General features: G+C 32.9%; 1 protein-coding gene across 1 annotated transcript in view; it reads left to right on the top strand.

Moving 5' to 3' along the window:
• Positions 1–27,520, top strand: part of LOC129219001 (zinc finger FYVE domain-containing protein 9-like) — a 99,550-nt gene that overhangs the window by 42,991 nt on the left and 29,039 nt on the right. Inside the window, exons 6-13 of the mRNA XM_054853320.1 lie at positions 8,812–8,958; positions 9,115–9,225; positions 9,320–9,373; positions 9,480–9,548; positions 9,630–9,794; positions 12,002–12,226; positions 12,311–12,393; positions 22,464–22,568. Of these exons, the coding sequence (XP_054709295.1) occupies positions 8,812–8,958; positions 9,115–9,225; positions 9,320–9,373; positions 9,480–9,548; positions 9,630–9,794; positions 12,002–12,226; positions 12,311–12,393; positions 22,464–22,568 (959 nt within the window). The remainder of the gene's footprint in view (positions 1–8,811; positions 8,959–9,114; positions 9,226–9,319; positions 9,374–9,479; positions 9,549–9,629; positions 9,795–12,001; positions 12,227–12,310; positions 12,394–22,463; positions 22,569–27,520) is intronic.

The following is a 27,520-nucleotide window of genomic DNA, read 5'->3' as shown; positions in this document are numbered from 1 at the left end:
AGAGGAAAATTTTCGTCTGCAGTTTGATTTTATTGATACTTTTTTCAGGGCTTAACTCAAGGGGACTTAGCATTAAAAAAGGTTTATTTGTGTAAAAGTAAGTTTATTCAGGAAAAGCCCTGATATAGATGAATTTAAACAACAAAACTAGTAAGTTAGGTCCAATTGCAATTTGTGTTTACCCAAAAGGTAATTTGAATTCAAGATGTCAAAATTCAAACGATTTTATTGTGTTTGTTTATTTTTTTAAACTTATTATTATATACTTTCTTTAAGTACCCATGATGATCGTAACTATTTGGTAGCTATTGAAATTGACCATCACAGAAGTATTAAAATGCAATTTTCAAATTATTTTATTTATTCAGGTCTTTTATTTTTTGTTTTTGTACTTCTGACAATAATAAGTGCAACATTTTTACTTTTCAACGATTACTGTCTTAATAATAAATAGCATAAAATTAATAAACTATCCAATCTTGACTAAAGTGTTTGTCTATACTTGGGACAAACCTAACCTACCTGTGTCGTAGTCTGTGATTAGGATCTGTGTAGCGTTCGCCGCCAGGTTAGATTTGCTCCTTGATACAGAAAACGTTGATTTTCAACTGGTGGTCCGGCAGACTGGTACCGGCCCGCAGAAAAATTTGGCCGGTCGCCACAGATTTTTGCTTGCCCACTTACACTAAAAAAACATCAAGATATCCATAATAATAAGGCTTACATTTTTTGCATGAATTTTGCGAAAACTTCAAAGTTGTCCATGATTTTTCTCGAATGCTTACTTTCTCATGCATAGTTATTGCAATGATTCGCTACTATCTTTATATTTAAATGTTTTGTGACAGTTCTTTATAATATCAATTAAAGCTTGTATGTATGTAGTAAAACAGCTTCAAGAGGATTTAGATCATATTACTAAGTGGGCAGATAAGTGGGGTATGGTAGTTAATGTAGGGAAATGTCAAGTGCTACACTTAGGGCATGGAAATAAGCGTACGAGTTATCGTTTACAGGGTTCAGTCGTTAGTCAGGCAGAAAATGTTATTGATCTGGGTATTTTAATAAATCAGGACTTCAAGTTTAGTCAACAGGGCAGCAGGGCAAGTAACGAAGCCAACTAAATGCTCAAGTTTATCAATAGATCTATTTGAAACTAATCTAAGAAAGTTCTTCTGCCTTTATATAGGAGTTTAGTGAGACCTCATTTGGAGTATGCTGTTCAGTTTTGGTCGCCTTATCTGAGGAAAGATATATCTGTATTGGAAAGGGTCAAAGAAGGGCTAATAAGAGGACTTTCAGATTTAGATTATGATACCATAATGAATGATTATATTAATAGGCTTAATATGTATAGCCTGAAGCAAAGGAGAGTAAGAGAGGACATGATTCCGTTGTTTAAACTTATTAAAATGAAATATGTTAATGGATTAAATTTTTGCACAGAAAGCAGGACGAGGGATCATTGTTTTACGCTATTTAAATCTCAGGCTAACCTGGAAATTAGGAAAATCTAGTCCTTTAGTAGGGTCGTGGGCACTTGGAACAGCTTACCGGAAGAGGTGGTAATGGGCAAGGGGTTGGATTGCTTCAAGAGGGCCATTGATCTTCATTGGGGACTAATAAATTGACATTTGTATTTATGCTATAGTGGAGTTAAGAAAATCAAGGGGTAATCATGGCTCATTTGACCTTGGATTACTAAAAACTCGGACTTGATTCTTCGAGATTTAAAATTGACACAACTCAGAAGGCATAGAGAGGAGCACGTTTTATTTCCTCATATATAGAAAAAGAACAATTGTTTTTACAAAAAAATAAATCACTCAAATTTCAACATAAGTTTCCTTTTAATTGCTTTTAAATAAATTTTGACTTGACTTTTTCTCAATATCAGTTCATATTTACGTGTGCAAGGGAACCAAAGCATGCATTTTAAGTGATTTCCTATAGGAAACTGAGGGAAAAAAAATCTGAAGAAAAAGAACATTAGAATGTAAGTAATATAACTTTCTGAATACAACATTTTATGCAAGAAAATTTCCATTTTTTCTGGGTGAAAACAAACCCCTTTTTAGGCGAAAAAAAGAATCACCCCTACCCCCCCCCCCCTCCCGGGCCTCAAAATTTCTAGTTTTCTACAGACTATTTTGATCTCGAATGCAGCATAATTCTTAATAATATATTTTAAGACATTAATTTGCATCCTTTAGGAATGTGTACCTGCATTTATTGGAGTTAAATTAAAATTTTAAGTTGATTAAGTATAAGTTTATTAATTTATTTAAAAAAGGGAACATGCTTAAAATAACTCTTTGCATAAATATTATATAATTGCTAATGGGCGGTAATTTACTGAATAAACTCTTTGCATATTTAAAGACTGTACCTATATTTTGGAATTAAAGTAAAATTTTAAATAAAAAAACAGCTGCACTCTAGATGTTGTAGAAAGACAATTATGCGGACAGACGTGTGATTTGATTTTAGTTTTGTGTGAAAATGATGGGAAAACATAGAAATAACACAGGGGAAACCTACTATTTTGCTATGATCTTGGGACAAACTTTCTTTTCTCCCTCCAAAATTGAAGGTTGGTGCTGGGGTAGTGAGGTAGAAGCTGAAATAAATCATAATTTTCCTTATCAAATATTGAATTCATCAAGTATACTGTTTTTTTTTTCTTTTATTGCTTGTTTTCTTTTTAATTTCTGTTGTAATGGAAAGTACTGCAACGAGATCTATCTATACATATATTCAAGGCGATTATAGATCAAACAAATTTTGCTCTTCTGAGCATAACCTTCCATGCTGTTAAGCTTCAATCCAGATTGCTCCCCCCCCCCCTACCGCCCCACATTCCAAAAAAAAAAAAATGCTGCAATGAGTGTGGTTCTGTTTGTCTGTTAAAGTTTTCCCCAACTTTTAATTTTTAGGATCCCCCCCCCCCCCCCATTTATAAGCCTTAGTCACTCTACCGATGTTTGGCAGTGTTTCAGTTAGTTAGGATTATTACTCTTACGTACCAGCTTTTTTTTTAATTTCGGAAACAGTTTTGGAAATAAAAAGATGAAAAGTGATGGTGTGGAGAGGGGGGGGGGATTACCAATCTGCAAGTTCATGTCAACTCATTTTAAGCATAGTCATGTTTACTACTTACTAGACCATCACCAGTAAGAGAACCTCATATTTAACTAAATAGAATCTGAAAAATATCATTATTTCTGAAGTCAAATATTATTCAAAAATTCATAAAAATATGTTCCCATTCAGATCCCAGCTTGAAATTTTGCACTAACAAAAAGATCAAATACACAAATTTTTGAAGATTTGGAAAAAAAAAATCATTATACGTATTCTAAGAAATTTAAATTTTAAATTAAATTTTTTAAATGAAAATTGTCATAAAATTAGTCACGTTGCATATCATATTAAACAACAACTAGTGCACTTTAAAATGCTTCTTACCAAACCTTTCTATCTATTTTTGGTGCTGAGTTATTGTCTATTTTATGTTCAAGCATCCATGAAAAAAAGAAATTTTTTCTAAAAATCAAAGTCTCATAAATAAAAAAAATAAAAGAGATAAAAATCTAAAAATTTGGACTTTTTATTATCTCAAAGGGTACAATCGATGAGCCGAATTTCAAAGAAATACAAAAAGGTGAGGGAAAATTTTTCTCAAATTTTGGATCACACACTTGACATGGAATGACCGTAATAAATTTTTTCTTGAATCTTTAAAAGTTGGTTTCAATATTGAAAATTTTTAGCTATTCATAATTATTGCAATGAAAACATTCAATGTTTAATTTGATATGTTTTTATCGTAAACTTTACCCTTCATTTAGGAAACAAAGTACTTATGAAAAAAACATTTTTTCAAGTACTTAAAATTTCTTAAATAAATATTTATACCATTTTGACTTAAAATTGAGTATTTAAGATACTTTAATCAAGATCTGTTAGATTATTTATTTGTAGAAAAAAAATTACAGAATGATACTTATAGGTAACACTCATGAAAAAAACGGTTTTTGAAATTTCTAAAATCTAAGCAATTTAACTCACAAATAATCACCTGGTTAGAAAGCTGTAAATTGTAAGGAATTTATACCTAGGAAAGTTTTAATGTTGATAACAACAAAAATTTTCAAACTGTATTAAACCTAATGTGTCAATGCATTTGAAAATCACCCATTACTGTTATTATTATCATTATTAGTGCTCTAAATAGATAGGTTCTACTACAAAAAATAATCAAATTGCTAGATTTTTTAAATTTTTAAACATTTTACTTAAAAACAAAATAAATATGAAAAATGTTTTCATTTCGAACACTAATCACTTGTAATTAAAATCCAAGAAGGCATGAAAAATGGACATTTTTAAATAATATAGCCAATATTACACTGGCTCCTTATTTTGTAATATTAGCAGAGTGCTTTAGTTCCACAAAAATATTGATACCATCATGCATTCTCGCACGCTTAAATATATATCCGCAATTCCGCATGCAGCCAAACCTCGTAATTGTGATACCCAGATTTCACGACACTTCATATGTCGCGTCATTTATTAAAAAGTTCCGAACTTATTGCATCTAATTTTACTGTTAAGCAATTGGGTTTCATGCAGTGGCGTAGCTACAGTGTTTGCCGCCCGGGACGGTTCCTCAATTTGCCGCCCTTTCGTTGTGAAATAGCTAATACATTAAATTGTTAAAGGTGTTTAAATTAAAATTAGAAACTTGATTGAAGAAAACAAGATGTAATTAATTTCTGTATACTTGAAAAGAAAAAAGAGGGGAGAAAATCGCTAAATGTACGCATAAAAAGGGTAATTCCAATCAATTTTTAGTGAAGTTCGGGGAGAGGGCGGGTTGGGTTTGCTCCCTATTTTTTTTCAAAACTGAAGTCTCTTTTAGTGTTTCTTTGTTGACGTTAGGGGATCAGTGTGCACCGCAAGACAATTTTCCGAAATGAAAGTCTAAAATGCATCTTAGCTACTTTGAGGAGCTTAAGAAAATCGTTAATGGTCGAATTCAAAAATTTTAAGCTCTGAAATATGCAATTTTAAGCTATCTTTGGCAACGCAATTGCATGTGTATTCTAACTCAGTTGTAAGCGTTAGAGGAGAGATAGGCGCTGAGGTTTCTTACTAAAATATTTAAACATTAAAATCAATTTCAAAGCTATCTTCGGTGGTTTGGTGAAGGTTTGGGTTCTTCCTTTGGAAAATTTTCGGCACTGAAGTCTCAAAAACGCAATGCTAGGCAATCTTTGGTGGCGCTTTCAAAGGGGGCACCAAAAATGTTGTGAAGCCAAGCAGCTCTCTCGTGGAAAAGTTTCGTAATTGACGCCTGACTTTAGGCTTTGTTTGATAATGTTGGAAGCAAGAGGGGGCAGAGTTAGGTTTCCCTCTGAAAATCTTTCTTAAAGCTGTAGCTCATTTTAGGCTATCTTTGAAAAGGAAGGGTTAGCGAGCGCTCCCACCCCCGCAAATTTCTAAGAAAGAAAATTTGGGCTATCTTCGGTGCCGTTAGGAAAAGGAGTGAGTAGTTCGGCTTTCTTTCCTCGGAAATTTTTCAAAATTAAGGTTTTCAAAACAGTTTTTCTCTTGGAGACGTTAGGTAAAAGAAGGGGAGAGGAGGAGGGTTTAAGTACTCTCTCGGAAAAATTCCGAAATTGAAATCCTGAAAACTTATTTTAGGGGCTATTTTTGATCTCGTTAGGAATTAAGGATATTCAAGGCTCAAATGCTGTTTTCACAAATTGGTATTGAAATATCAAAGTTTCAAAAACGTAATTTTAGGCTATATGTTGAGACTTCAGAAGGGAGGGAGGGTGGGAATTTTCTCATGAAAATTTTCAGAATTAAAGATCTAACTATGCACTTTTTGGCTGTGTTTGCCAGGTTAGTGGAAAACACAGGGTTCAGGGCTCTGGCCAGAAATTTTGCAGCATTGAGGTCTAAAAACCCAATTCTAAGCTATCTTCGGTGATATCAGGAAAGAGGATGAAATATTCGAGAGCTCTCCCACCTAAAAACATTTTGAAGCTATCTTTCCTGCTGTTAGATTACAAAGTAGAGGTGGGAGAGGATCCCAACCGGAATTATTTGAAGCTGAATACGCTAAAACACAATTTTAGACTATGCTTGGCCAAGTTGAGGGATCAATGACCAAACCAAATATTGGAAATTGTAATTCGCTTAACTTCGACAAGGAATAGACTAACATGTGATACAAAGTTGTTGGATAGATTTTCTGCTCTCAAAAGCAAGAAAACAGAAATCCCTTTTACTTCCTTTGAGAGAACTCATAATGAATGAGAAATTAAAGCGAACTCTGAAACATATTAAGCCACCACTGTGATAAGCAATGAATTGTTTCATGTACCATTTCATACCTCCCCCTCCCCATCTTACTCCTGTCACCATTATCCTGAAGTTAAAAAAAAAGAGAAAGTTTTTGTTTTACAAAGTGGTTTTTAAGAAACTCTATTATAATCCAGTGTGAACTTTTTCTTATAACGAAAATTGGAAAACTTCATTGTATTCTCCCCCTCCTGGAGTTAACTTCTACAGTCTAGAAAACATTGGTCCCATGATTGTCCACTGCCGCCCCCTCAGAGAAAAGCAAGGATTATACCGATATGCTATCAAGAAAGACTCTTGTTTTGTATCAAAATATTTTTAATCCAGTAGTGATACAAAAGCCTTACATTTCGATGATTTTCTTTTTGCCTGCAGTAGCAGATTAAAACCATAATGGAAAATACGTTTTTTTTTCCACATCAAAAGCGTTGATTTGCTGCCCCTAGAAAAGTGCCGCCCGGGGCGGACCGCCCCCTCCGCCCCTCCCTAGCTACGCTCCCTAGCTGGTTTCATGACTGTTTATTGTGAAACTCTGGCTACCACAACACTTTGGTCTGCTTAGATAGGATCAAATTTTCCTTACAGTTGAAATACTTCCAGTAAAATAATTAAAACATCTGGAAAAGTTCACTGTAGGAATTTCAGAGAAGCAATAAGATACCTGTGTTATTGGTTTTTCTTTAACCATTGTAGTTCATTCGTATTTTTTCAATTTGTCCATTAGTAATATTTTGTGTTACTTGTTTTGGCTACTAACAAAATGTTTGGATTTTCCACTTCCTATCCCATGCACCTGTTAAAATCCTTCTCCCACTTTCTGTCTCCAAAACTATATCGAAGAATTCCTTTTATCTCTTTTCTAGTGATGCATTTTTCTACTATTTATTACATCCCTATTAACTATTATCTATATTAGTTTGGCTTCCTTTTTAAGTAGCTTGGCAATGTCTGAATCTCAATTTTACATTCAGTATCCTGACTACCGAACAGCACGACCTTGAGGGTCACGGATCTGGACGAAATTCTAGATTTAGGTCAATTTGCACTCAATATGAGCCCAATTAAGGCGGTTTGACTTCATAGTCCCTAGTTTGACCGTAATGGGGGTCCAAAATTTCTAGTTTAGCTACAGAAAATTAATGATTTTTCCTTTGAAATTAACCTTTTTCACTCTTTTCCTTGATTTTGCATTGCAGTATTGCCCAACTGGATGCATTCACAGTATAAAATAAATTTTTCCGCCTGTACGTTATACTAACAAGAGATGCGACGGATGTTAGGAGAGCAAATATTGTTGCCTAAGTTTCAAATCCCAAAGCAAACACTATTGCAGTTCCGGTGCCAAACAAGCAAATTTAGACCCTCCTTGCATCCGAACTAGAGCCTATGCTCTCAAACTATTTAACCTGGGCTCATATCTAGTACGAATTGACCTAAATCCAGAAGTTTATCCAGATTCGTGACCCTCAAGTTTTTGCTGTCTGAACCACACTGATTTGCAGGATTCCAGAATTGCAATATCATTTTCATAGGAATTTGAATTTTTGGGACAATATCAACTGTTCAGACATTCAGCGTCTCTTGTCAAACCAACGAAAGAGGGAGGGGGGAGATTTATTCTATGTTGTGAATGCATTTAGTTGGCTCATACTGCATTGCAAATGCAAAGAAAACTGAAAAAGTTCAACTTAAAAGAAAAAAACCATTGCTTTTCTGAACTCAAATACCAACTTTGGAGCCCCGTTTCAACCAAACTAGGGCCTATGCAGTCAAACCGCTTCTCCTACGTTCATATCTAGTGCAAACTGACTTAAATCCACAATTTCGTCTAGATTTGTGACTCTCAAGGTCGTGCCATTTGGTTAGTGGGAATTTTAATATGGATTATTACTATCTATTTTTTTTTTTTTTTTCGTATTTCAATACATGCGGTTTTTTTTTTTGTGTTGTCCCATAGGATGATTTTAAAGCTCCCTTATATTATATATACATCTGAACTTTCTTCACATTAACTTTAATAAAATATTTTTTTATTTATTTTTTCTAGGCATATTTCCCTACTTTTGGGTAATTTTAGTAGTTTTTTATTAAAAGAATATAACTGATTTAATGAAACATTTTGAATGTAAATAAGTATGTCCTGCGGAGAGGTCACCTGTGACATTTTTAAATTAATAAAGTCATTCAAATGAACGAGTTCAGTGAATGGGTCAAAAGAATGAAAAATCCTCTGATGAACAGATCATTAAAACGAACAACACTGCCCATCTCTACTGTATGTATAAGAGAATAGTTATTGCTCCTAATAAATTTCTTAGCCCTCACTCAAAGTTTCAGAAATAGTGTTTTGTCATGTTTTATGTTTATATTTGTATGTGCGATAGGAATTTTCAGTTTATCAAATATAAATAAACAATAATTGTTATCCTATAGGAAATAAACCTCGTAGAGAACCTAAGCAAGTTATCTTCTCTGATGGTATTCGACCAGGTGGTGATTTGACAGATTTAACTGAATCTGCTGAAGTTGTACCTGCTTATCGTCGCATGGGTAGAAAAAGAGTGGATAAATTTTTCTTTGGTATGTTTTCGTTGATGATGATTTTTTCTTAATGCTAAAGTTGATATAAATCATATTGATTCATGGTTCATATAAACTATTACCATGTTTGAAATATTTTTTTAAAATCAAAATATCAATAGAGTGACATAATTACATTTTAATAAAATTATTTAGGGGAATCTGCAGCATCTGATCTTTCCCCAATATCTCATCTAAGAAATAAGCAAAGAAAAATTATTGTCACTGATGCTGAAGGATCTTTGCCTGCTATATTCTTGCCACAAGGTTTGTATTATCAAATCAGTGAGTTGTGTTTCTTTGTTTTATTCCAAACTGTTTAATTTCTGTACAATAAATACTATATTGTTTTTTTATTCAGATTGTGCTGCTGATCAGACTTTTGAATGGCCACAAATATTTGAGAGACTTCAAGGTTTGTTTCTAATTTGTTGTATTATGTCTTCTTTGTGTTTTATGTATGTATAACCATGTATGTCTGTTTTTTAGATGTGTTTAACAATATTTGTCTCTTGTTTTAGATGAGGATAAAAAACCTGTTAATTTTGCTCTTATGAAAAACATGCATTTATTTGTGAAACTGATAAAATGTAAGTATTGCCGAGACATTCATTTAAATACACACATTTATGCTTGGCAAACATAACTTTTTTCTTTGCAATTATGTGCAGTGGATTGTTGTTTTGGAAAAGAGTGCTGGTGCTTTACTAGTCATGGACTTTGTACCGTTGGACAAGATGAAGTCATGGTTATATTAGAAAGGCTGCCTGAAGAAAAAGTTGTACCTAGGGGAATCCTCAAATTGTTTTCCTATATTTATGATAGTGCAAGTAAAGGTGAGTCTTTAAAAAAACTCATTAACTAATTTTTGAACTTTACACTGTTTGAAGTTCTGTTATACTCCCATATCCAACAGGATGCAATGAGAAGAGTGCTTGATAATCAAATTCTCTATATTTGATTCTACCGCAATGAAATCTTTTTTTTTTTTTTTCAGAAAACATTTTTCAAATTCAAATTTTAGAAACTGATAATTATACTTTTGATGTAATTATAGAATTTTGCTTCAACTTTTAAACAATAGTTCAAATTCGAGTATCGACCACAGTCAAAAAGGGATTTTGGCTCTCTTTCTGTGATTTTTGAATTAGAATTGAAGTTATCAATTGGCTCCCTTCTCCTGTTTAACACTCCCCCCCCCCTATTAATTGAGGTACAATAATGTACAGTATAACCCCAATTTAATGATTCTGAAGGGACTGGAAGAAGTTACTGTTAAATCGAGGATGTCATTAAATCGAGTAGCATAGACATTCAATGTAGTCAAATCCAGTCCAGTGAAATATATCATCAAATTAAGGAAAATGTTAAATCAAAGTTATACTGTATGATTTAAGTTAAACAATGAGGAAAACTTTTTTTTTTTTTTTGAAGTCTGCTTTTCACTTTCCTTCCTCTCCCCACGTTTTAGTACTTTGTAAAAAGTTCTTGGGTGACAGAAAAAATAAGGATCATTTGTGAATTTAGTACCCAAAATGCATCAGAATAACTTATCATAATTTCAGAAATACGTTACAACCGCTATTTTTCAGGTCAGTGGAATACTATCATCATAATTTTTGAGTGTTGATGTATAATTCCTAATATTTTAAAAATTAATTTGAATTTTCTGCTTGGGTTTCAAGTTAAAACATGTATGCACCTTAATGTTTTCCAAAAATATTTCCATTAGTATTTTCAGTTACATTTTTTATTACAACTAGTGCTGATCTTAAAATTTTGAGTTTTTTGTTCAATACAGGGTGTGGCAAAAAAAACTCGGACGAAGTTTGCATCATCGAATGGAAGTAAAATGATTTCTTTTTAATGGATGTCTCTTTATTTATTTTTGTCTCTCACTTTATTAGAAAATAATTTAAAATATATCTCCTAGTTTATGTTTTTTTTTTTTTTTTTTACAATTTTAAGCAAAAGACCTGCTGTTTTAAAGTTGTTTCACCAAGGAGAACGACAATTTGTTTGCTTGTTGTGCCTCCGCAAACAGTATTTGATGCAATATGCCATTTCAAGTAGCTTGGAAACGATAGTCAAAGTCCAGAAAGTGTACGAAAATGAACAGTGAATGTTTCCGTTAATCGTCAGGCCATCCAAAAGCGAGTCCAGGGGCAAAAACAGAGCTTGAACAGAAACTTTACAAGTTCCAAAAAGTTCAGCCTTTTGCTGAAGAAAACAAATTCCAAAAATGCCCGAAAGGTTTGAGACGGACCGCAAGTCCGCGGTGGAAGAGATGCCTTTCCCTGATTTACCGTTCAACCAACTCATAATCCCCAGAACAATAGGATTTGGTCTGTAAACACTCCAAGCACTATAGAAAATGTTAAACATCGCAAAAACCTGAAGTCAGGCATGGTCTGTGATGGAATCTGCATAAGCGACAAAAAATCTTTTTTATTTGTGTATGAGGGCCGTAAAATGAATCAAAAAGTGTACCAGAAGGGCATTTTAGAAGCTATTGTACTTCTGTGGGCCTAAGAGCACTTCAACAATGTGGACTGGACATTTTCATTAAACTCTACACCAATTCATATGGCCAAAAAGACATGAGTGGTGTAAGACGCATTGTTTTTGACATATCTGTAGAGTGGAAGCTCTATTCGATAGACCTCAATTCCAATTATTGCACTGTATGGCTTATTTTAGAGTCAAAGGCCTACACTAAACTACACAAAAGTTTAGACTCTCTACACCAGTTGCTTTAGAGGAAATAGTGTAATCAAAGGTTAAAGGCTTGCGGCCTTTAGACGAAAATTTCAACAAGCATTCTCTCTATCACTGTAAAAGGTGACCATTTTGAAACCAATGAAATTTATTGATTGCTAAAAGTCTACTCAGATTATTATTATTTGTGTTTTGTTAATTTCTTTATTTTCAATAAAATTACACGGAAAATTACTTGTCCGGGTTTTTTTGCCGCACCCTGTAATTGCTGTTTGATTTGTGTTGACTGTTTATGAAAAAATGATAGTTGTTTTGTCAATTTTAGGCTGTACATTTGATGACTTAGGTCACGTTATTTTTCCTGAACCTATTTTGGGAAGCAATGATCACAGAGGTTTTCTTTTTGTCCGTCCAACCTTTCAATGTTTGAGCAAGCTCATTGTGCCAAATACACCATTTTTAGTTGCTATTCTAATTCATAAGTGGGAAGTTCCTTGGGCGAAGGTTTTTCCTCTTCGTTTGATGCTACGACTTGGTGCTGAATGTAGATGTAAGTATTTTTGAATAAAAATGTTTGCTAAAACTTCTGGATATGACTTTAAAATTCAAGTATTATTGTTTTATTTGATTTCAGATTATCCATGTTCTTTAGTAAGTGTACGTTACCGCAAACCTGTGTATTTTGAAATTGGGCAGACTATAATGAGTGTATTAGCAGTAAGTATTTTTTTTCTCTGTACTTTGTGCTACTAAACCTCAGTTTCTATTGTTACTAGTTTTCCTTCGACATTTTGAGTTTGTAATTTTATTCTAGTAGTTGTGTCTAATACCCTTTTGAGTACTAGGGGATATTATAATGTCCTCAGTGGTAAGTTACAGACTGAGATTATGCCCTTGTAGTTACATTTTTCTGTGTTGTCATGTAAAAGCTCACTTATCATTTGAAGTGGAAAGTGATTTTTCTCTGTTGTCTAGAATATTAACAACCTCTTACAAAGTCTTACTTACAAAAAGTATTGTTGAAATAACAGTTGAGTCATTCCATTTCAAATCAGGCAGTGCAGGTATGAAAAGTGGCATATGACCATCACCGATTTTTTTCTTGAAAAAATTACAGTACTTACAACTAAGGGCATATGAAATATCCCAAAAGGATTTTGCAAGAAATTTTTTTTTCTTTAGTTACAGCCTACTAAAATTCTGCACAAAATCTGCCATTTTGGAAACAAAACAGCAAAACACTCCATTTGAAACGGACACTATTTCAAAAGTATTTACCTATTTGAATAATTCTTTTTTCTAAAAATAAATAAGGACCCATATATCCTCTAGACATCGTTTTTGAAAATTTAGTTAGGTTTTTTGATTAAGAAAAAAAATTTATTTTTGTGACGAAAAAAACTACCTTTTTACCAACTTTATGATTTTTTTTCTCCATCAAAAACCTTTTTTTTTACTAAACGGAGATGGCAGTCTAAAGCCCTTATATAATAGTTTCATAGCATATTTTATTATAATCCTTAGATGCAAACAGCCTTGAAAATAAAATTTGAAAATTCTAAAAAATTAGCAATTTTTGAAGTGAGATTATTCAAAAAACCCATTTTTAAAAATTTAAAAATTGGCTCATTTGAACCCCTTCTAATGTTTAACAAGTGGATATACACTGCATCCTGTATTTTTTTCCAGAAAATGTTTTATGATTTTTTGAAAGTGACCTTATCGCCCATGGTATGCAAGTAAAATAAAATTATCTAATAATTTCAGTCACTGAAATTCTGATTATATTAATGCTTAATAGCTACAATAATGCCGTACTTTATCAGTAACAGCTAAAATCTTACTGATTTTTAATAATATACATGTAACAAACCGCTTTTGATGACCCAGTCAATTCGTCTTTTTGTATGACTCTGTATGTAATTAGAGAAGAGTCTTTGGTGACCATTTGACTTCATTATATAAATGTATTTTTCTGCTGATCAGGGCTTAATTGTTATGGGAGCTGGGCTCCCTTACTTACTTATTTCATTCAAATTTTAGTATTTTTGACTGAATTCAGACCACTTAAGCACTAAAATAAGTTCTGAGTACTATAAAGCTTCTGCACTTCTTTTGTAAGAAATTGGATCCCTGGCTATAATAGCTACCTTTGGTGAGATCTGTTTGGTTACCTCAACTTACAATCATCTTCAATCGATTATTTCTCTCATAAGACAGGTGGGCTTTTTAAATTCTTAAACTATAGGTGAGTTTTGAGTTTAGTATACCTATACTTAGGTATAAAAGTAATCATACGAGGTAGGATCCATAAATTCTGGGACAACAGTCACCAATGACAACCAAGCACGAAATTAAAATTAATCGTCTTAAATGCATTGTATTGTTCTTTCCTAATCTTGGATGTTTTCCCCTGTCATGATTGAGTTGCACATTTTAATTGAAAGAGAAAAAATGAGATTGGTTGCAGCATATATAAGTAACAGTGAATGCATAGCTTTGGAGAAAAAATAAACTAATATTAAAACAAGAAAAAAGAAAGATTTTAGCTGTTACTGATAAAGTGAAACATTATTGTAGCTATTAAGCATTAATATAATCAGAATTTCAGTGACTGAAATTATTAGATATTTTTATTTTACTTGCACACCATGGGCGATACGGTCACTTTCAAAAAATCATAAAACATTTTCTGGGAAAAAATACAGGATGCAGTGTATATCCACTTGTTAAGCATTAGAAGGGGTTCAATTGAGCCAATTTTTAGATTTTTAAAAAATGGGTTTCAAAAATCGCTAAGTTTTGAAAATTTTCAAATTTGATTTCCAAGGCTGTTTGCATCTAAGGATTATAATAAAATATGCTATGAAACTATTATATAAGGACTTTGGACTGCCATCTCCGTATAGTAAAAAAATGTTTTCTTCATGGAGAAAAACAATCATAAAATTGATAAAAATGCAATTTTTTTGCCACAAAAATAAATTTTTATCTGTATCATAAAACCTAACTAAATTTTCAAAAACAACGTCAAGAGGATATATGGGTCCTTATTTATTTTTAGAAAAAAAATTATTCAAATAGGTTAAATACTTTTAAAACAGTGTCCATTTCAAATGGAGTGTTTTGCTGGGGGGTTTTCCTAAATGGGGGAATTTGTACAAAATTTTAGTAGGCTGTAACTGAAGAAAAAAAAATTTTCTTGCAAAATCCTTTTGGGATATTTTATACGTCCCTTAGTCAGGGGCGTACTGGCCAGGTCAGCTAGTCGGGGATTCCCGACTGGGCCAACTGCTTAGGAGAAGCAACTTAAATAGTTGATCCTTTTTTAACCGACTTCAAAAAGGAGGCGGTTATCAGTTCATACCGTATGTATGTATTTTTTTTTTTGTTTGTCCACTCATAGCGTCTCACCTAGTGAACCGATTTTGATGATTCTTTTTTTAATGGATAGAGGATGGCTCAACTTAGGTCCCATTACATTGTTTGACCATATTTGTTCTTTAGATAAAAAGTTATGGGCAAAAAACAGTAAATTTCCCTATTAAATGATTAAAATCATATTGTAGCGAAGTTCGCTCTTTTCATCCGTGGATAACGTGGCTCAGTGGTAGAATTCTCGTCTCCCACACGAGCAACCCGGGTTCAAATCCCGACTAGGACAAAGTGAATTTTACTAAAATTTCGTTTCTACTGTTTCCCGTATTTTCTCGAATGTTCTATTAATTTCTGTATCTTTACAAGTCTGGAAAGCTCCAGCAATTTTTCAAGTTGTATATAAGGAGATGTAACGTTCATTCGTGGTTCTGAATAAAGATCTCGAGTTGAGACTAACGAGTATTCGCTTCATTTGGCTTTCACATTGTCTTCGCTATCTTCATCTACGCGACAATATGAAACTCATTGTTATAAAAGTTTGGTGCCATATAACTGTAACATTAATAATAATTGTAATGATAATTTCGAATAAAGGCTTTTCTAACGCAATACAGTGATATAGAGCCGCACTTCTTACTAGGTAACTTCTTACTTTTACTGAAATATCTACATTTACACTAAAAAGAATGAAATAAAAATATTTTGAAAAAAAAAATAGAACCGACTTCAAAATTGCTCTAAAAAGTGAAAAATAATTTTATTCTTTAAACACCGTCGATAATACTTTTAAAAATAATTTTTGAAGTTGGCGCAAAAACAAAAAGTAAAATCCATTGTAACCATGCTTCGTTCATATTTTTATCAAAAAATCAGCCGTTTTTGCACCAACTTCAAAAATTATGTTTAAAAGTATTATCGATGGTGTTTAAAGAATAAAATTATTTTTCACTTTTTAGAGCAATTTTGAAGTCGGTTCTATTTTTTTTTTTTCAAAATTTTTTTTCGTCCAACAAATTCTCCAAAAAAAATTTCTTAAGTTCTTGCATTTCAAATTCAAGTTGAAATTGTGCATAAAGTAAAACGGAACAAGTTCTATAGAACTGAGATTGATGACATACATCAGTAGTGCCCAACCTTTTTTAGTTTTAGATTGGGCCACACCTCATATTAAGAGGGATATCGTGGGCCAGAACAAACATAAAATTTATTTACTTTTCTAAATAGAATGGGAAAACAATGAAAATTAAAGATAATAACTAAAATTTGCTTACGTTATTACTGCATGCCTATTTTATTGGTACGAACTTTGGATCTGTTTTTTAGAAAGCAATACATGAATACTTGGCTCCTAATTTTGCGACTATCATTCATAACACCCAGTGAAGATTATCAGTAGGTTTGAAACGTTTTAGAATATACTTTGCATTCCATAACATTGAACACAACAAAGAGCTATATAGATCTGCTTCGCGGACCCCATGTGGTCCGCAGGTTGTAGGTTGGGCAACAATGATATACATGATATTTCAGTCATAGACCAGCTATCTTTATGCATCCATTCCATGGTGAAATAAATTTAAGACTGTCAAAAAGGCTAATAGCCAAGAAGACAACAATATAAGCACTTGAGATAAGGGAAAAACTTTTGAGAGGAAACGAAAATTTGCTCTTTGCAACCTCGAAAATTGTTGACTTCCCATTTAGAATTAAAGCAACAAATATGAGAGAACAATATCTTGGATTGCTGGCCCAATTGGAAAAATTTATTAGTAACATTCACTCAGCTGGTTGTGACAGATTCCACTAAGTGTTGTAAGTTGGCAAGAGATTTCATTTGTCTAGTATAAATTATGGCTACGAATATTTTCATCTCAAAATCGCATACCGGAAGGCAAGTCTGAACTACGATAAACTGAATCTGAAACAGAACAAAAATTCAGCTTAGAAGCGAGAGCTCCTGAATCTGTCATCACTACCCCTATACTTTTTTGAAGCTTCGATGTCGAAAAATTTCCTAGGAAAGCCCCAGAACCCTCTCCCTTACGTCACCAAACATTCTGTGCTATGTTTGGTGATGTAAAGACCTTCAGTGACGTTTTTAGACCTTCAGTTTTGAAAAATTTCCTAGGGAGAGTACACATATTCATTTTAAGACTGAGTTCAATGTACACACACTTGTAGTGTTTCACTATACAGAAAAAAGCTTTTTCCTAAAGTCACCAACGATAGTCTACAATTAAGGGCTTTGATGCAAGAACCAGTGAGTCTGGACTTACCTGGTTCTTGCATCAAGGCTCTCAATTGTGTTTTTCAGACGTAAATATCAAAAAATTTCCAGACAAAGTCTTTGAATCTTCACCATTCCCATAAAGTCACTAAAGATAGCTTAGAATTTTACTTAATAGAAATTTCTGTGGGAGAACTCCGTAACCCTTTTATCTGCATTATAGCCTAAAACTAATTTTAGTTTCAGAAAAAAATGCCGAGAGGGAACTAGTGTTTCTCCCAAACAAAAAAAGGAGCATTGCGTTTTCAGATAAAAGGGCACTTTTTGATAGAAGTTTTGTCATATAAAAAAGGTGCATTTTTTTACTTTTTGGTATACTAGGTGCACACAAAGTTCAAGTGTTTTTGATGGCATTTAGTTTTAAAATATTGAGAAGCTTTTTTGATGTTTAATTTTTAAAAAAATGCTAATAACATTCAGTTATATATTCTGATCAGATTCTTGTGGATAAGTGTTTGAAACTTGGGAGTGACGTTTCATCGACAGGCTTGTGTGAATCTTTACCTTTAGAAAAAATTTTGATTTTGTGAAGTTTTGATCAAAATTTTAAGAAGCAAGGAGGGTTGATTAAGTAAAGGGTCAAAGGTTAGCCTAAAAGCGGAAGAGCACGGTGCCCTCCTAAAAAAATCTTCACACAAAAGCTAGAGAAACCTGTCTCCTTTCCTTTTAAGGTTTCCAAATATATATTATGTATTTCCAAATATTATAATATTATGTTTTTAAAATTTCAATGTTGAAAATTTCTGGAAGAGAATCGCCGGATTCCCTATAGTAATTAAATGTAGTTTAAAATTGGGTCAAGTAGACTTCAGTTTTGAAATGCATCTGAATGAGACCACTGATCCTCCTTCTCTATCTAATGTGACCAAAGACAGTTTTGCTTTTTTTAATAGTTCAACGTTGAAACGTTTTCATTGAGCCCCCATGCTTCCCTGTTCCATTACTTTAACCAAGGGTAGTCTAAAATAGTATTTCTAAACTTCACATTTCAGAATTTCTGGGAACAGACCCGACATTCTACTGTAAACATAGATAGACTAAAATGGTCTTCAATTTTGAAAAAGAAGAAAGGAGGAAAACAAAATCAAGGGGAACCTCTTTCTTTCTCGCTTCTCTAGTGTTACCGAAAATTGTGAAATTGCAGTTTTGACATCTATTTTGAAAGTATCGCTTGGAAGAGAACAAAAAGATAAACCCTTTCTCTGGATTCCTTACTCCTTAAGCTTATATAGATCAACCAATTTTTAAGAATTTCTGGGAAAATTTACCCAATTTCTCCCTTTTCTGAGGTCTTTTCTATGTTGTCAGTATAGAAGCCTAAAGATGTCTTAAGACTTGTAACCAGGGCTGTGGAGTCGGAGTCGGACTGATTTTTTAGGTAAAGGAGTCGGAGTCGGAGTTGTTAGAAAACATTCCGACTCCGACTCCGGGCTTCTTTTTTTCTTTCCCTTTCGCTGACTCTCCTTGCATTTTTTAAAAACTGACTTCCAATTGGTTCGATTACATGTATGAAAAGATACTAATGAGAAAATAACTGCCATTATGGCAATCAGCTAGCTTGAGTGCTTACAGAACTTTCTGTAGCCGTCCCCTAGTTTGCTTGCTTTTTAACTTAACTAATAGCAACTGTCAGCAAACGGTTTTGTTGCCTAACATTTTCCAGTAATCACTTACAAATAAAAATAGAAATATGGTGTTTTGTTCGATCTCAGTTGTAAAATAGTAAAAGAAACGTAACAAATTAGTAAGTTGAGACCCGTAGCTAATGTTGAAACGTTGAAGGGTGAACGGCAAATTCAAAAAAGTTCTGGCGCGAAAGCACGAATCCAAAAGATCCGACGAAAAAATCTAATGTTTTTTTCTTTATTAAGACTATTTCTAAGCTTGGTTCTCACTAAAAAGTATGGAACAAAATAAGTGTAAATGATTTCTTGATTACAACACTCAATAATTGCAGTTAATCTTAAAATCTTCATATTAAGGTTACCTCTAAAGCAGCAAATAAAATTTAAATTAAAAATTTTGCGAATGAGAAACATAGGTATAGTAAAAGCTATTCGTACAAATTTGTATACCGCCGCATTTTGTGTAAAATTAGCTCCTGATGTATATGCGCCCTATTTTCGTTGCAATTTTACTGATGAAATATAATTTAAAATATATTCGCGAAAATTTTCAGAATTAAAGTATTTATATTTTTTTATAAACTCTGAAATTAACTTTGGTTACCATCTACCAGATGGGTGTCACCCTAGGCAAACCACCCCCTCTCAAGAACTTGGATTTAGAAAAAAAGGTTTTTGTTTTCCCTTCAAAAATTAAAAGCACACGATTTGATCAATGTCTATTTGTTAAACATTAAAGGGGAGCAAACTACAGATAATCCTTTTCAAATTTTTTAAAAGGGATTTTTAAGTCATCTCACTTTTTAACTCGTAACTATTGGAAAATTTGATTTTTAAATTGAATTTCTGACGTTGTATGCGTCTTGGGTTTACAATAAAAAACAAAATGCGAAATTTTCATAAAAAGGAATTAATACTTCAATCTCTGTTTAGAGGTTTTTCCCCCTTCCCCTGAAGGGAGAGAGGGAGTTGAAAAAATACAATTTAAAAAAAATCCGTAGTCGGAGTTGGAGTCGGAGTCGGGCGTTTCAAAATCCCGGAGTCGGGGTCGGAGTCAGCCATTTTCCTTCCGACTCCGCAGCCCTGCTTGTAACCATTAATATCCTTCTTTCAAAGCACATAAAAATGTGTCAAAGTTAGCTTCATTTTGCATTTCACAATTTTCTTTTTTTTTAGAAATTAAAAACTAGATTTAAAAACTTAAAGGAAGTAGGAACTAGGGACAAGCAGTAGTTTAATGTCTTTGCTCATCCTCGGAAGAAGGAGATCTGCTATAATTAATACTTAAGTAACTCTCATTAATAAAGCTATTTTGCTACAGTTTGTGATTAAATTTCAATATTTGACTTATAAAACATTAAACTATTTAAAATAATACCATTTATTTGTTAATATCACTGCTTACAAATAGTACTTAATACGATTCTAGTCCTCAACAGTCATTTTTTTTGGATTATTTTGCCCACTGTAGAATTTTTTTTTTTTTTTTTTTTTTTAGCCTCAGTGTGGTGGTGTTGTTATTTTTTTATTTATTATTATTATTATTATTATTATTTTTTTTTTTGACTGCTGCCGACCTATTTGTTGCTTTTCTACCAATCTCCTCCAGACAGTCCTGGTGGAAATTTCAGTAATCACTCATCTTCTTAGTGAAACGAGCTACACTCGCTTTGCAAATTTTGAGGTGATCACTGATTCTGTGACGGCTACAAGCATTGGTAATGTGTTTTCTGCCACATTTTCCTAAACAATCTACTCCCAGTGACATGTTTTGTCAGTTGTAATTTTGATAAAACACCTGTTATGCTTGCAATAACTCTTTGGATATATGTGGAGGGGAGTAGCAATGCTTGTATTTCCCAACATTTTCTAGGAGACATGTTTGAGCCATGCCCATTCTTAAAATATCTGTTTTGACAATATATCTTTATAATATAAATACAGTTGAACTTGGTTGTCGAAATGCCAAAAACTCACGAATTTGTTCATATTAACCGTCATTCGTAACAACCGTATATAAGTAAAATGGGGGAAAATAAAAAATGCATTTGTAAATTTTTTTAACATTTAAAACAGAATTGCTTTGCAACTCATTTACAATGTCTATCTTTTCACGAATTGATAGTGCTTTTCTTTTTATGCTTGTCATCTTTAGCTTTTAATGGGCTACCAAATAAAGCAACATTCAATTTATAAGAAACGTCAGACTGCCAGGCAGAATAGATACTACGGAATTTTTCTTGCATGAACCAGAAAAAGCTAAACTTATTTACAGCTTGAAATAACGCTCTTTATCAGTACTCTAAGAGATACTAAAAAGAAGGATTGGAAATAGTGGGACAGTAATTTTTATTTTGTAAAATTTTTTAGGGATAACTGAAGAACCAATTCGAAGAAAGGTGATAATGGGGGACAGGTGGAAATACCCAAATGAAAAGATAAACAGTTTTATCCCCAAACAGGCTGACTTAATCTAAACAGGTGTAATGAGCTTTAACTCTTTCAGAGAGGGCTTTAGCCCTACTCACAATAGCTCAATGCAGCAGAGAATATTTTCCACCCCCTAGAGAGTGGTCTCAATGGTCTAAGGAGCTAACGAGTATGAATTTAGGGTGTGTTCAAGATTAAGAAGAGGCAGGGTGATATAAAGGACAGGGTGCCTGTGTTGACAGCAGTTTCCTTTTTGCTTAAACTTTTCAGTGCCATCGGGAAAAGGTAGAATATAGCTGTCACTACTTGATGACTGAAAGAAAAGGGTTGGAAGTGTTACTCAGAGGATTAAGGAATACATGAGTGATAAAGTGACACAAAATTGCTGAAAAAGAAAATTGAAGCCCTCAATCAGGATTTTTTTCAGGAAGAGGTCAGAAGTTTTGTTCATCTAAACCAAAACTTTCATTTTGATCTACTTATATCCGAGACATTTCTAATGTAATTAAATAGTAAACCTTGCTATTGTTGTTCTGACACTTCATTGTGTGTCATCAGACTTTGACATCCAAGTTTTGATCTAGATTAGCCAAGCTGTTACATTTGCATTACTGCACTCATTTCATAGGTTAATTATTCACAAATCAAACTAGTTGAAAGCTCATAGCTTTTATACAAATATTTATCCTACTGTGCTAGTTTGGCATGTTTAAATATTTGACTTTATTTTGTTAGTATATGATATGATTCTGTGTATGTAGCTGTTTCTTATCAATATGTATCAGTTGAGAAACTGTTTAAATGCTGTAAGTTTTGAAATCTGAATAATTTTTAAAAAAAAATCTTACACCAATCATTTTCCATTTAACTGGAATCGCTTAATTTGCTATTTATTTTTCAAATGTGTGAATAAAAACAATAGCATGCAAAAAAATTACAATAACCAGATTTCTTTCTTTCTTCCTTTTTGTGTGTGTGTGTGTGTGTGTGTGTATTTTTTGCTTGAGCTTTTGCTGCATTCAAATTAATGCTGTAACAATGCTGTTAATTGCTTGTACTACCTCTAGGATCTTCGAAATTATCAGTTTACTGTTCCTGTTATTCCTGGACTTGTTGTGCATATGGAAGAAAAAAAAACTTGTGTTAACATTCCACGAAACCGGTATGAAAAGGTAAATCATGCTTCTGTTTTAACTTTTAACACCAATAAGATTTTCATTTAGTCTTTGCTTGTGTTGAATTTCTTCCTTATTGTACTGGAAATATTGATTTTTGAACTCGTGATTTTTAGTATAGGTTGATGAGTTACAGTTAAATGTACTGTGTATTAAGGGGAAGTATGTAAATACTCTGTATGACTAGGCATCTCAACGTGCCTAGGGGTTTTCAGAGTAAACCTAAAATTGTTCTACTTGATGTACATATATACTCACTGTAGAATGCTGATTGTACAAACCTGTCAGGGTCAGACTAACCTTGGAAAAATTGGACAAGGGATGTTCCTAAGTATACCAAAAACAGCTGATGTATTTATTTTTGTGGGGGAACTTCTTTAAAATACAGGATGTCCGAGAAAGATCCGTACAACTTCAAAAATATATTGAAAAAGAAAGAATAGGGTTACAGCGAAACTAATTAGAACCAGGGCTGTGGAGTCGAAGAGTCGGAGTCGGACTGATTTTTTAGGTTAAGGAGTCAGAGTCGGAGTTGTTAGAAAACATTCCGATTCCGACTCTCGGCTTCTTTTTTTCTTTCCCTTTCGCTGACTCTCCTTGCATTTTTTAAAAACTGACTTCCAATTGGTTCGATTACATGTATGAAAAGATACTAATGAGAAAATAACTGCCATTATGGCAATCAGCTAGCTTGAGTGCTTACAGAACCTTTTGTAGCCGTCCCCTAGTTTGCTTGCTTTTTAACTTAACTAATAGCAACTGTCAGCAAACGGTTTTGTTGCCTAACATTTTCAAGTAATCACTTACAAATAAAAATAGAAATATAATGTTTAGTTCGATCTCAGTTGTAAAATAGTAAAAGAAACTTAACAAATTAGTAAGTTGAGGCCCGTAGCTAATGTTGAAACGTTGAAGGGTGAACGGCAAATTCAAAAAAGTTCTGGCGCGAAAGCACGAATCCAAAAGATCCGACGAAAAAATCTAATGGTTTTTTCTTTATTAAGACTATTTCTAAGCTTGGTTCTCACTAAAAAGTATGGAACAAAAAAAGTGTAAATAATTTCTTGATTACAACACTCAATAATTGCAGTTAATCTTAAAATCTTCATATTAAGGTTAACTCTAAAGCAGCAAATAAAATTTAAATTAAAAATTTTGCGAATGAGAAACATAGGTATAGTAAAAGCTATTCGTACAAATTTGTATACCGCTGCATTTTGTGTAAAATTAGCTCCTGATGTATATGCGCCCTATTTTCGTTGCAATTTTATTGATGAAATATAATTTAAAATATATTCGCGAAAATTTTCAGAATTAAAGTATTTATATTTTTTTATAAACTCTGAAATTAACTTTGGTTACCATCTACCAGATGGGTGTCACCCTAGGCAAACCACCCCCTCTCAAGAACTTGGATTTAGAAAAAAAGGTTTTTGTTTTCCCTTCAAAAATTAAAAGCACACGATTTGATCAATGTCTATTTGTTAAACATTAAAGGGGAGCAAATTACAGATAATCCTTTTCAAATTTTTTAAAAGGGATTTTTAAGTCATCTCACTTTTTAACTCGTAACTATTGGAAAATTTGATTTTTAAATTGAATTTCTGACGTTGTATGCGTCTTGGGTTTACAATAAAAAACAAAATGCGAATTTTTCATAAAAAGGAATTAATACTTCAATCTTTGTTTAGAGGTTTTCCCCCTTCCCCTGAAGGGAGAGAGGGAGTTGAAAAAATACAATTTAAAAAAAATCCGGAGTCGGAGTTGGAGTCGGAGTCGGGCGTTTCAAAATCCAGGAGTCGGGGTCGGAGTCGGCCATTTTCCTTCCGACTCCGCAGCCCTGATTAGAACATTAGATAGAATAACTCAAAAAGTTTTTTTCCTATAACTTAAGTCATTACCTTAGGAAATTTCTACATGAGACCCTTTGGTAGAACGAACAATATCAAGACGATAATCCAATTCCATCCACTACCGTTTCAGCATGCTAACATCAACAGTAGCTACAGCTGTTTGGATGTTTTGTTACGTTGTGTTTGCGTATCAGATTTTGTTTCGATAAACTACCCAACACATTGAGCTTTCTTCACGCGATCCCCCAGTGAAATAACTCAAATGCTTTAATATTCGTTTGCGTGACTTGTAGTGCCATATATAGTCAGAAACATTCTGCAGAAAAAAACTTTTGAGTTATTTTATCTAATGTACTAACTAGTTTCGCTGTAACCCTATTATTTCTTTTTCAATAAATTTTTGAAGTTGTACGGATCTTTCTCGGACACCCTGTACAGTAGATGTTATCAAATTTAGTGATGAATTGGTAGATTTGGAAAAATTTTGTGTGCATAGCAGGATTTTTCTTCATGCTTCTTCCAGGATAGGATGTTGTTGATTTATGCTGTTTTTTTTACCTTTGGTTTTCATAATATTATTTACTTTTTCTTTCTTTTTTAAAAAGTTATACACTTTTCTTTCATTTCCTGAACAGTTGGGAGTAGCAGGGGAAACCAAGAGTCCAATGTACAGGGTTATGAGAGAAGCAGGAGTTCTGTTATCTTGACCTTGATTTCAACACGTTTTGGCAAGCACTTATTCTCTTGTTATTACTCCCAATGATACTAGCACTTATGGGGGGAATATTTTTGATTTTGTATAAGTTTATTTACTTTTCTTTCTCTAGTTTTTCTCTTTAAAAAAAAACCTTTTTCACCCCTTTTGCCAAGCACTCCCCCGTGTTATTCTTCCTAAGGATGCTATCACTTCTGGAGAGACTATTTGATTTTGTCAATGTTTATTTCTTTTTCTTTCTCTAGTTTGAGAGGGATTTTGACAACTTCAAGAACAACTTCATTACAGTACCTTCAAAATTATTGGATAATACAGTGTGCTGTGTACAGCATTGCCAACCTTTTTTTTTTTTTTAACTTGAAAATTGATATTATAACTTTGCCAGCACAGTGCAGTTTTGAGTCTTTCAAAAAATTGTTTCTTTGCAGCCAACTATACTATAAAATATGAAATGATATAAAGGTAACGTACATGACTCAAAGTTACCTAAATGAAAGTGTTTTAACCAGGCAAAATGTAGCTTTTATACAGTAGTCTCTGCTAAATGTGATTTCTGTCGAACTGAACAATTTCATAACAAGGAACAAATCATAAAATTTAATAAATTTACCAATTTTAGCCTCACATATTTTGTTGCAAAATGAAACTAGAAACAAAACTTGCCCTACATTTCCTGTAAAATATAGAAGTAAAACATAATATTTAAAAAACATCAATTGCTGATCGTCTACTATTTTTCAGAAGCGCATCTATAAATTACTAGTAATCAATGTTTTTTTTTTTTAAGTCATTGGAGCTGCTAATTTCAACACTTTCATTTTTGTCAACTCTTCATTTCAGCATTTGTAGGGGTGGCTCAACATCAAGGCATTTCTCACCTGACTCATCAGCATTATCATTCATCTGTTTTCCTATAACAAAATGGAAAACTTCTGATTATGTTGATGTGGAAGCCACATAAATATTTTGATTAATTTTCATTCAGGATACAAATTCTTGAGACATATCTGAAGGATTTTCTGTCATTTTTAGGTACTTTTTTTTTTTTTTTTTGAAAATATTGAGTAGACAAAGCAGTTTTTCTTCACTTCAAGATACCTAATCCCTGACTGCAGAACTGGTTGCATTAAATGATGTTATGATCACATACAGTGATAATTTTGAAATCAATAAGCTATTGATTACATGAACCTTGCTCTCCTTCAGAGGAAACTAGTGTTTTTGGTTTTAGGGTAGTATTTTTTGAGCCATGTGCTTTTTGTATTCTCTACTGTTCGGAAAATAATATGTAATTTGGAGAAACAATTTTGGCTGTATATTGCTGCAATGCTTTGAAATTTTGCAAGACTACTTTTTGCATGCAAGTAAAAGAACACATACATATAATTTTTCTTTTTGTAACTTATTTGCATCCTTTGCAAGAATCATATTTTGTTCCTTTTAACTATGTATTATTTTTCATTATGAAGTGAACTAATGAAACTCTTTTATTGACATTGAAAACAAAAGTTGGAATATATAAATTTTATGTGGAAATATTAACACACTATAGCATAAAGTTACTAAATCACTAGCAGTACCTGCACGGCAATGCCCGTGCTAAGAAGTTAAAAGAAGTTCATTGAACACCCCCCCACCCCCGTTCAGGGCCTTCTGATGTGAAATGATCATTTTTCCTCAACTAGAATGCGTACTCACCTTTACAAAAGACCTATTAAAGTTTTTGGAATTTAAAACTATTCCCCAAACACATAAAAACATTAACAGTAGCTTTAAAACTCAAAATAATCCTTCAACTACATAGTTTTCTTAACGCGCCAAGCAACCACACTACCGTAACCCTGCCATTTAACAAGTGAAGGGTTTTTTTCCCTGCAATTTAAAGGGTTTCGCCAAATAAACAATGTTATAATAAAAATGTTATAAAAAACAATCGCAATTGAATAATATGACAAATCAAATTATTTTACATAGATAAGCGAAGGTCCCCCCCCCCTGCAATTTAAACTGTTTTGCCAAATAAACAATGCTAAAAACGTTACAAAGAACAATTACAATTGAATAATAAGATAAATCAAATTATTTACATAGATACAGGGTTTGTACTTCATTAAAAAACCCTTAATTTCATCAAGCAAAATTAAGGTCCTTAAACTCCTAAAAAGTCCTCAATTTTCTGAAAATTTTCTTAATTTTTTTAAAAACTGTATCAAGTTCAGTCTCTGGTTTCTTATTTTACTATTTTCCACCCGCAAATCTTCATCCTCCTTGATATCTGCCGAAAACGTATGTTTTGGAAACATGCCAACTATGTCAAACACGTGTTTCGCGGAAAATTGCATGCCTTGTTTGAGATTTCAATCTTTTTGCATCCTTCAAAT

Source organism: Uloborus diversus, chromosome 3 (genome assembly GCF_026930045.1).
Source record: "Uloborus diversus isolate 005 chromosome 3, Udiv.v.3.1, whole genome shotgun sequence".
NCBI classification, from domain to species: domain Eukaryota; kingdom Metazoa; phylum Arthropoda; class Arachnida; order Araneae; family Uloboridae; genus Uloborus; species Uloborus diversus.
Note: the sequence above shows the minus strand (reverse complement) of the source record. Positions and strands in the feature narration are given on the sequence as shown.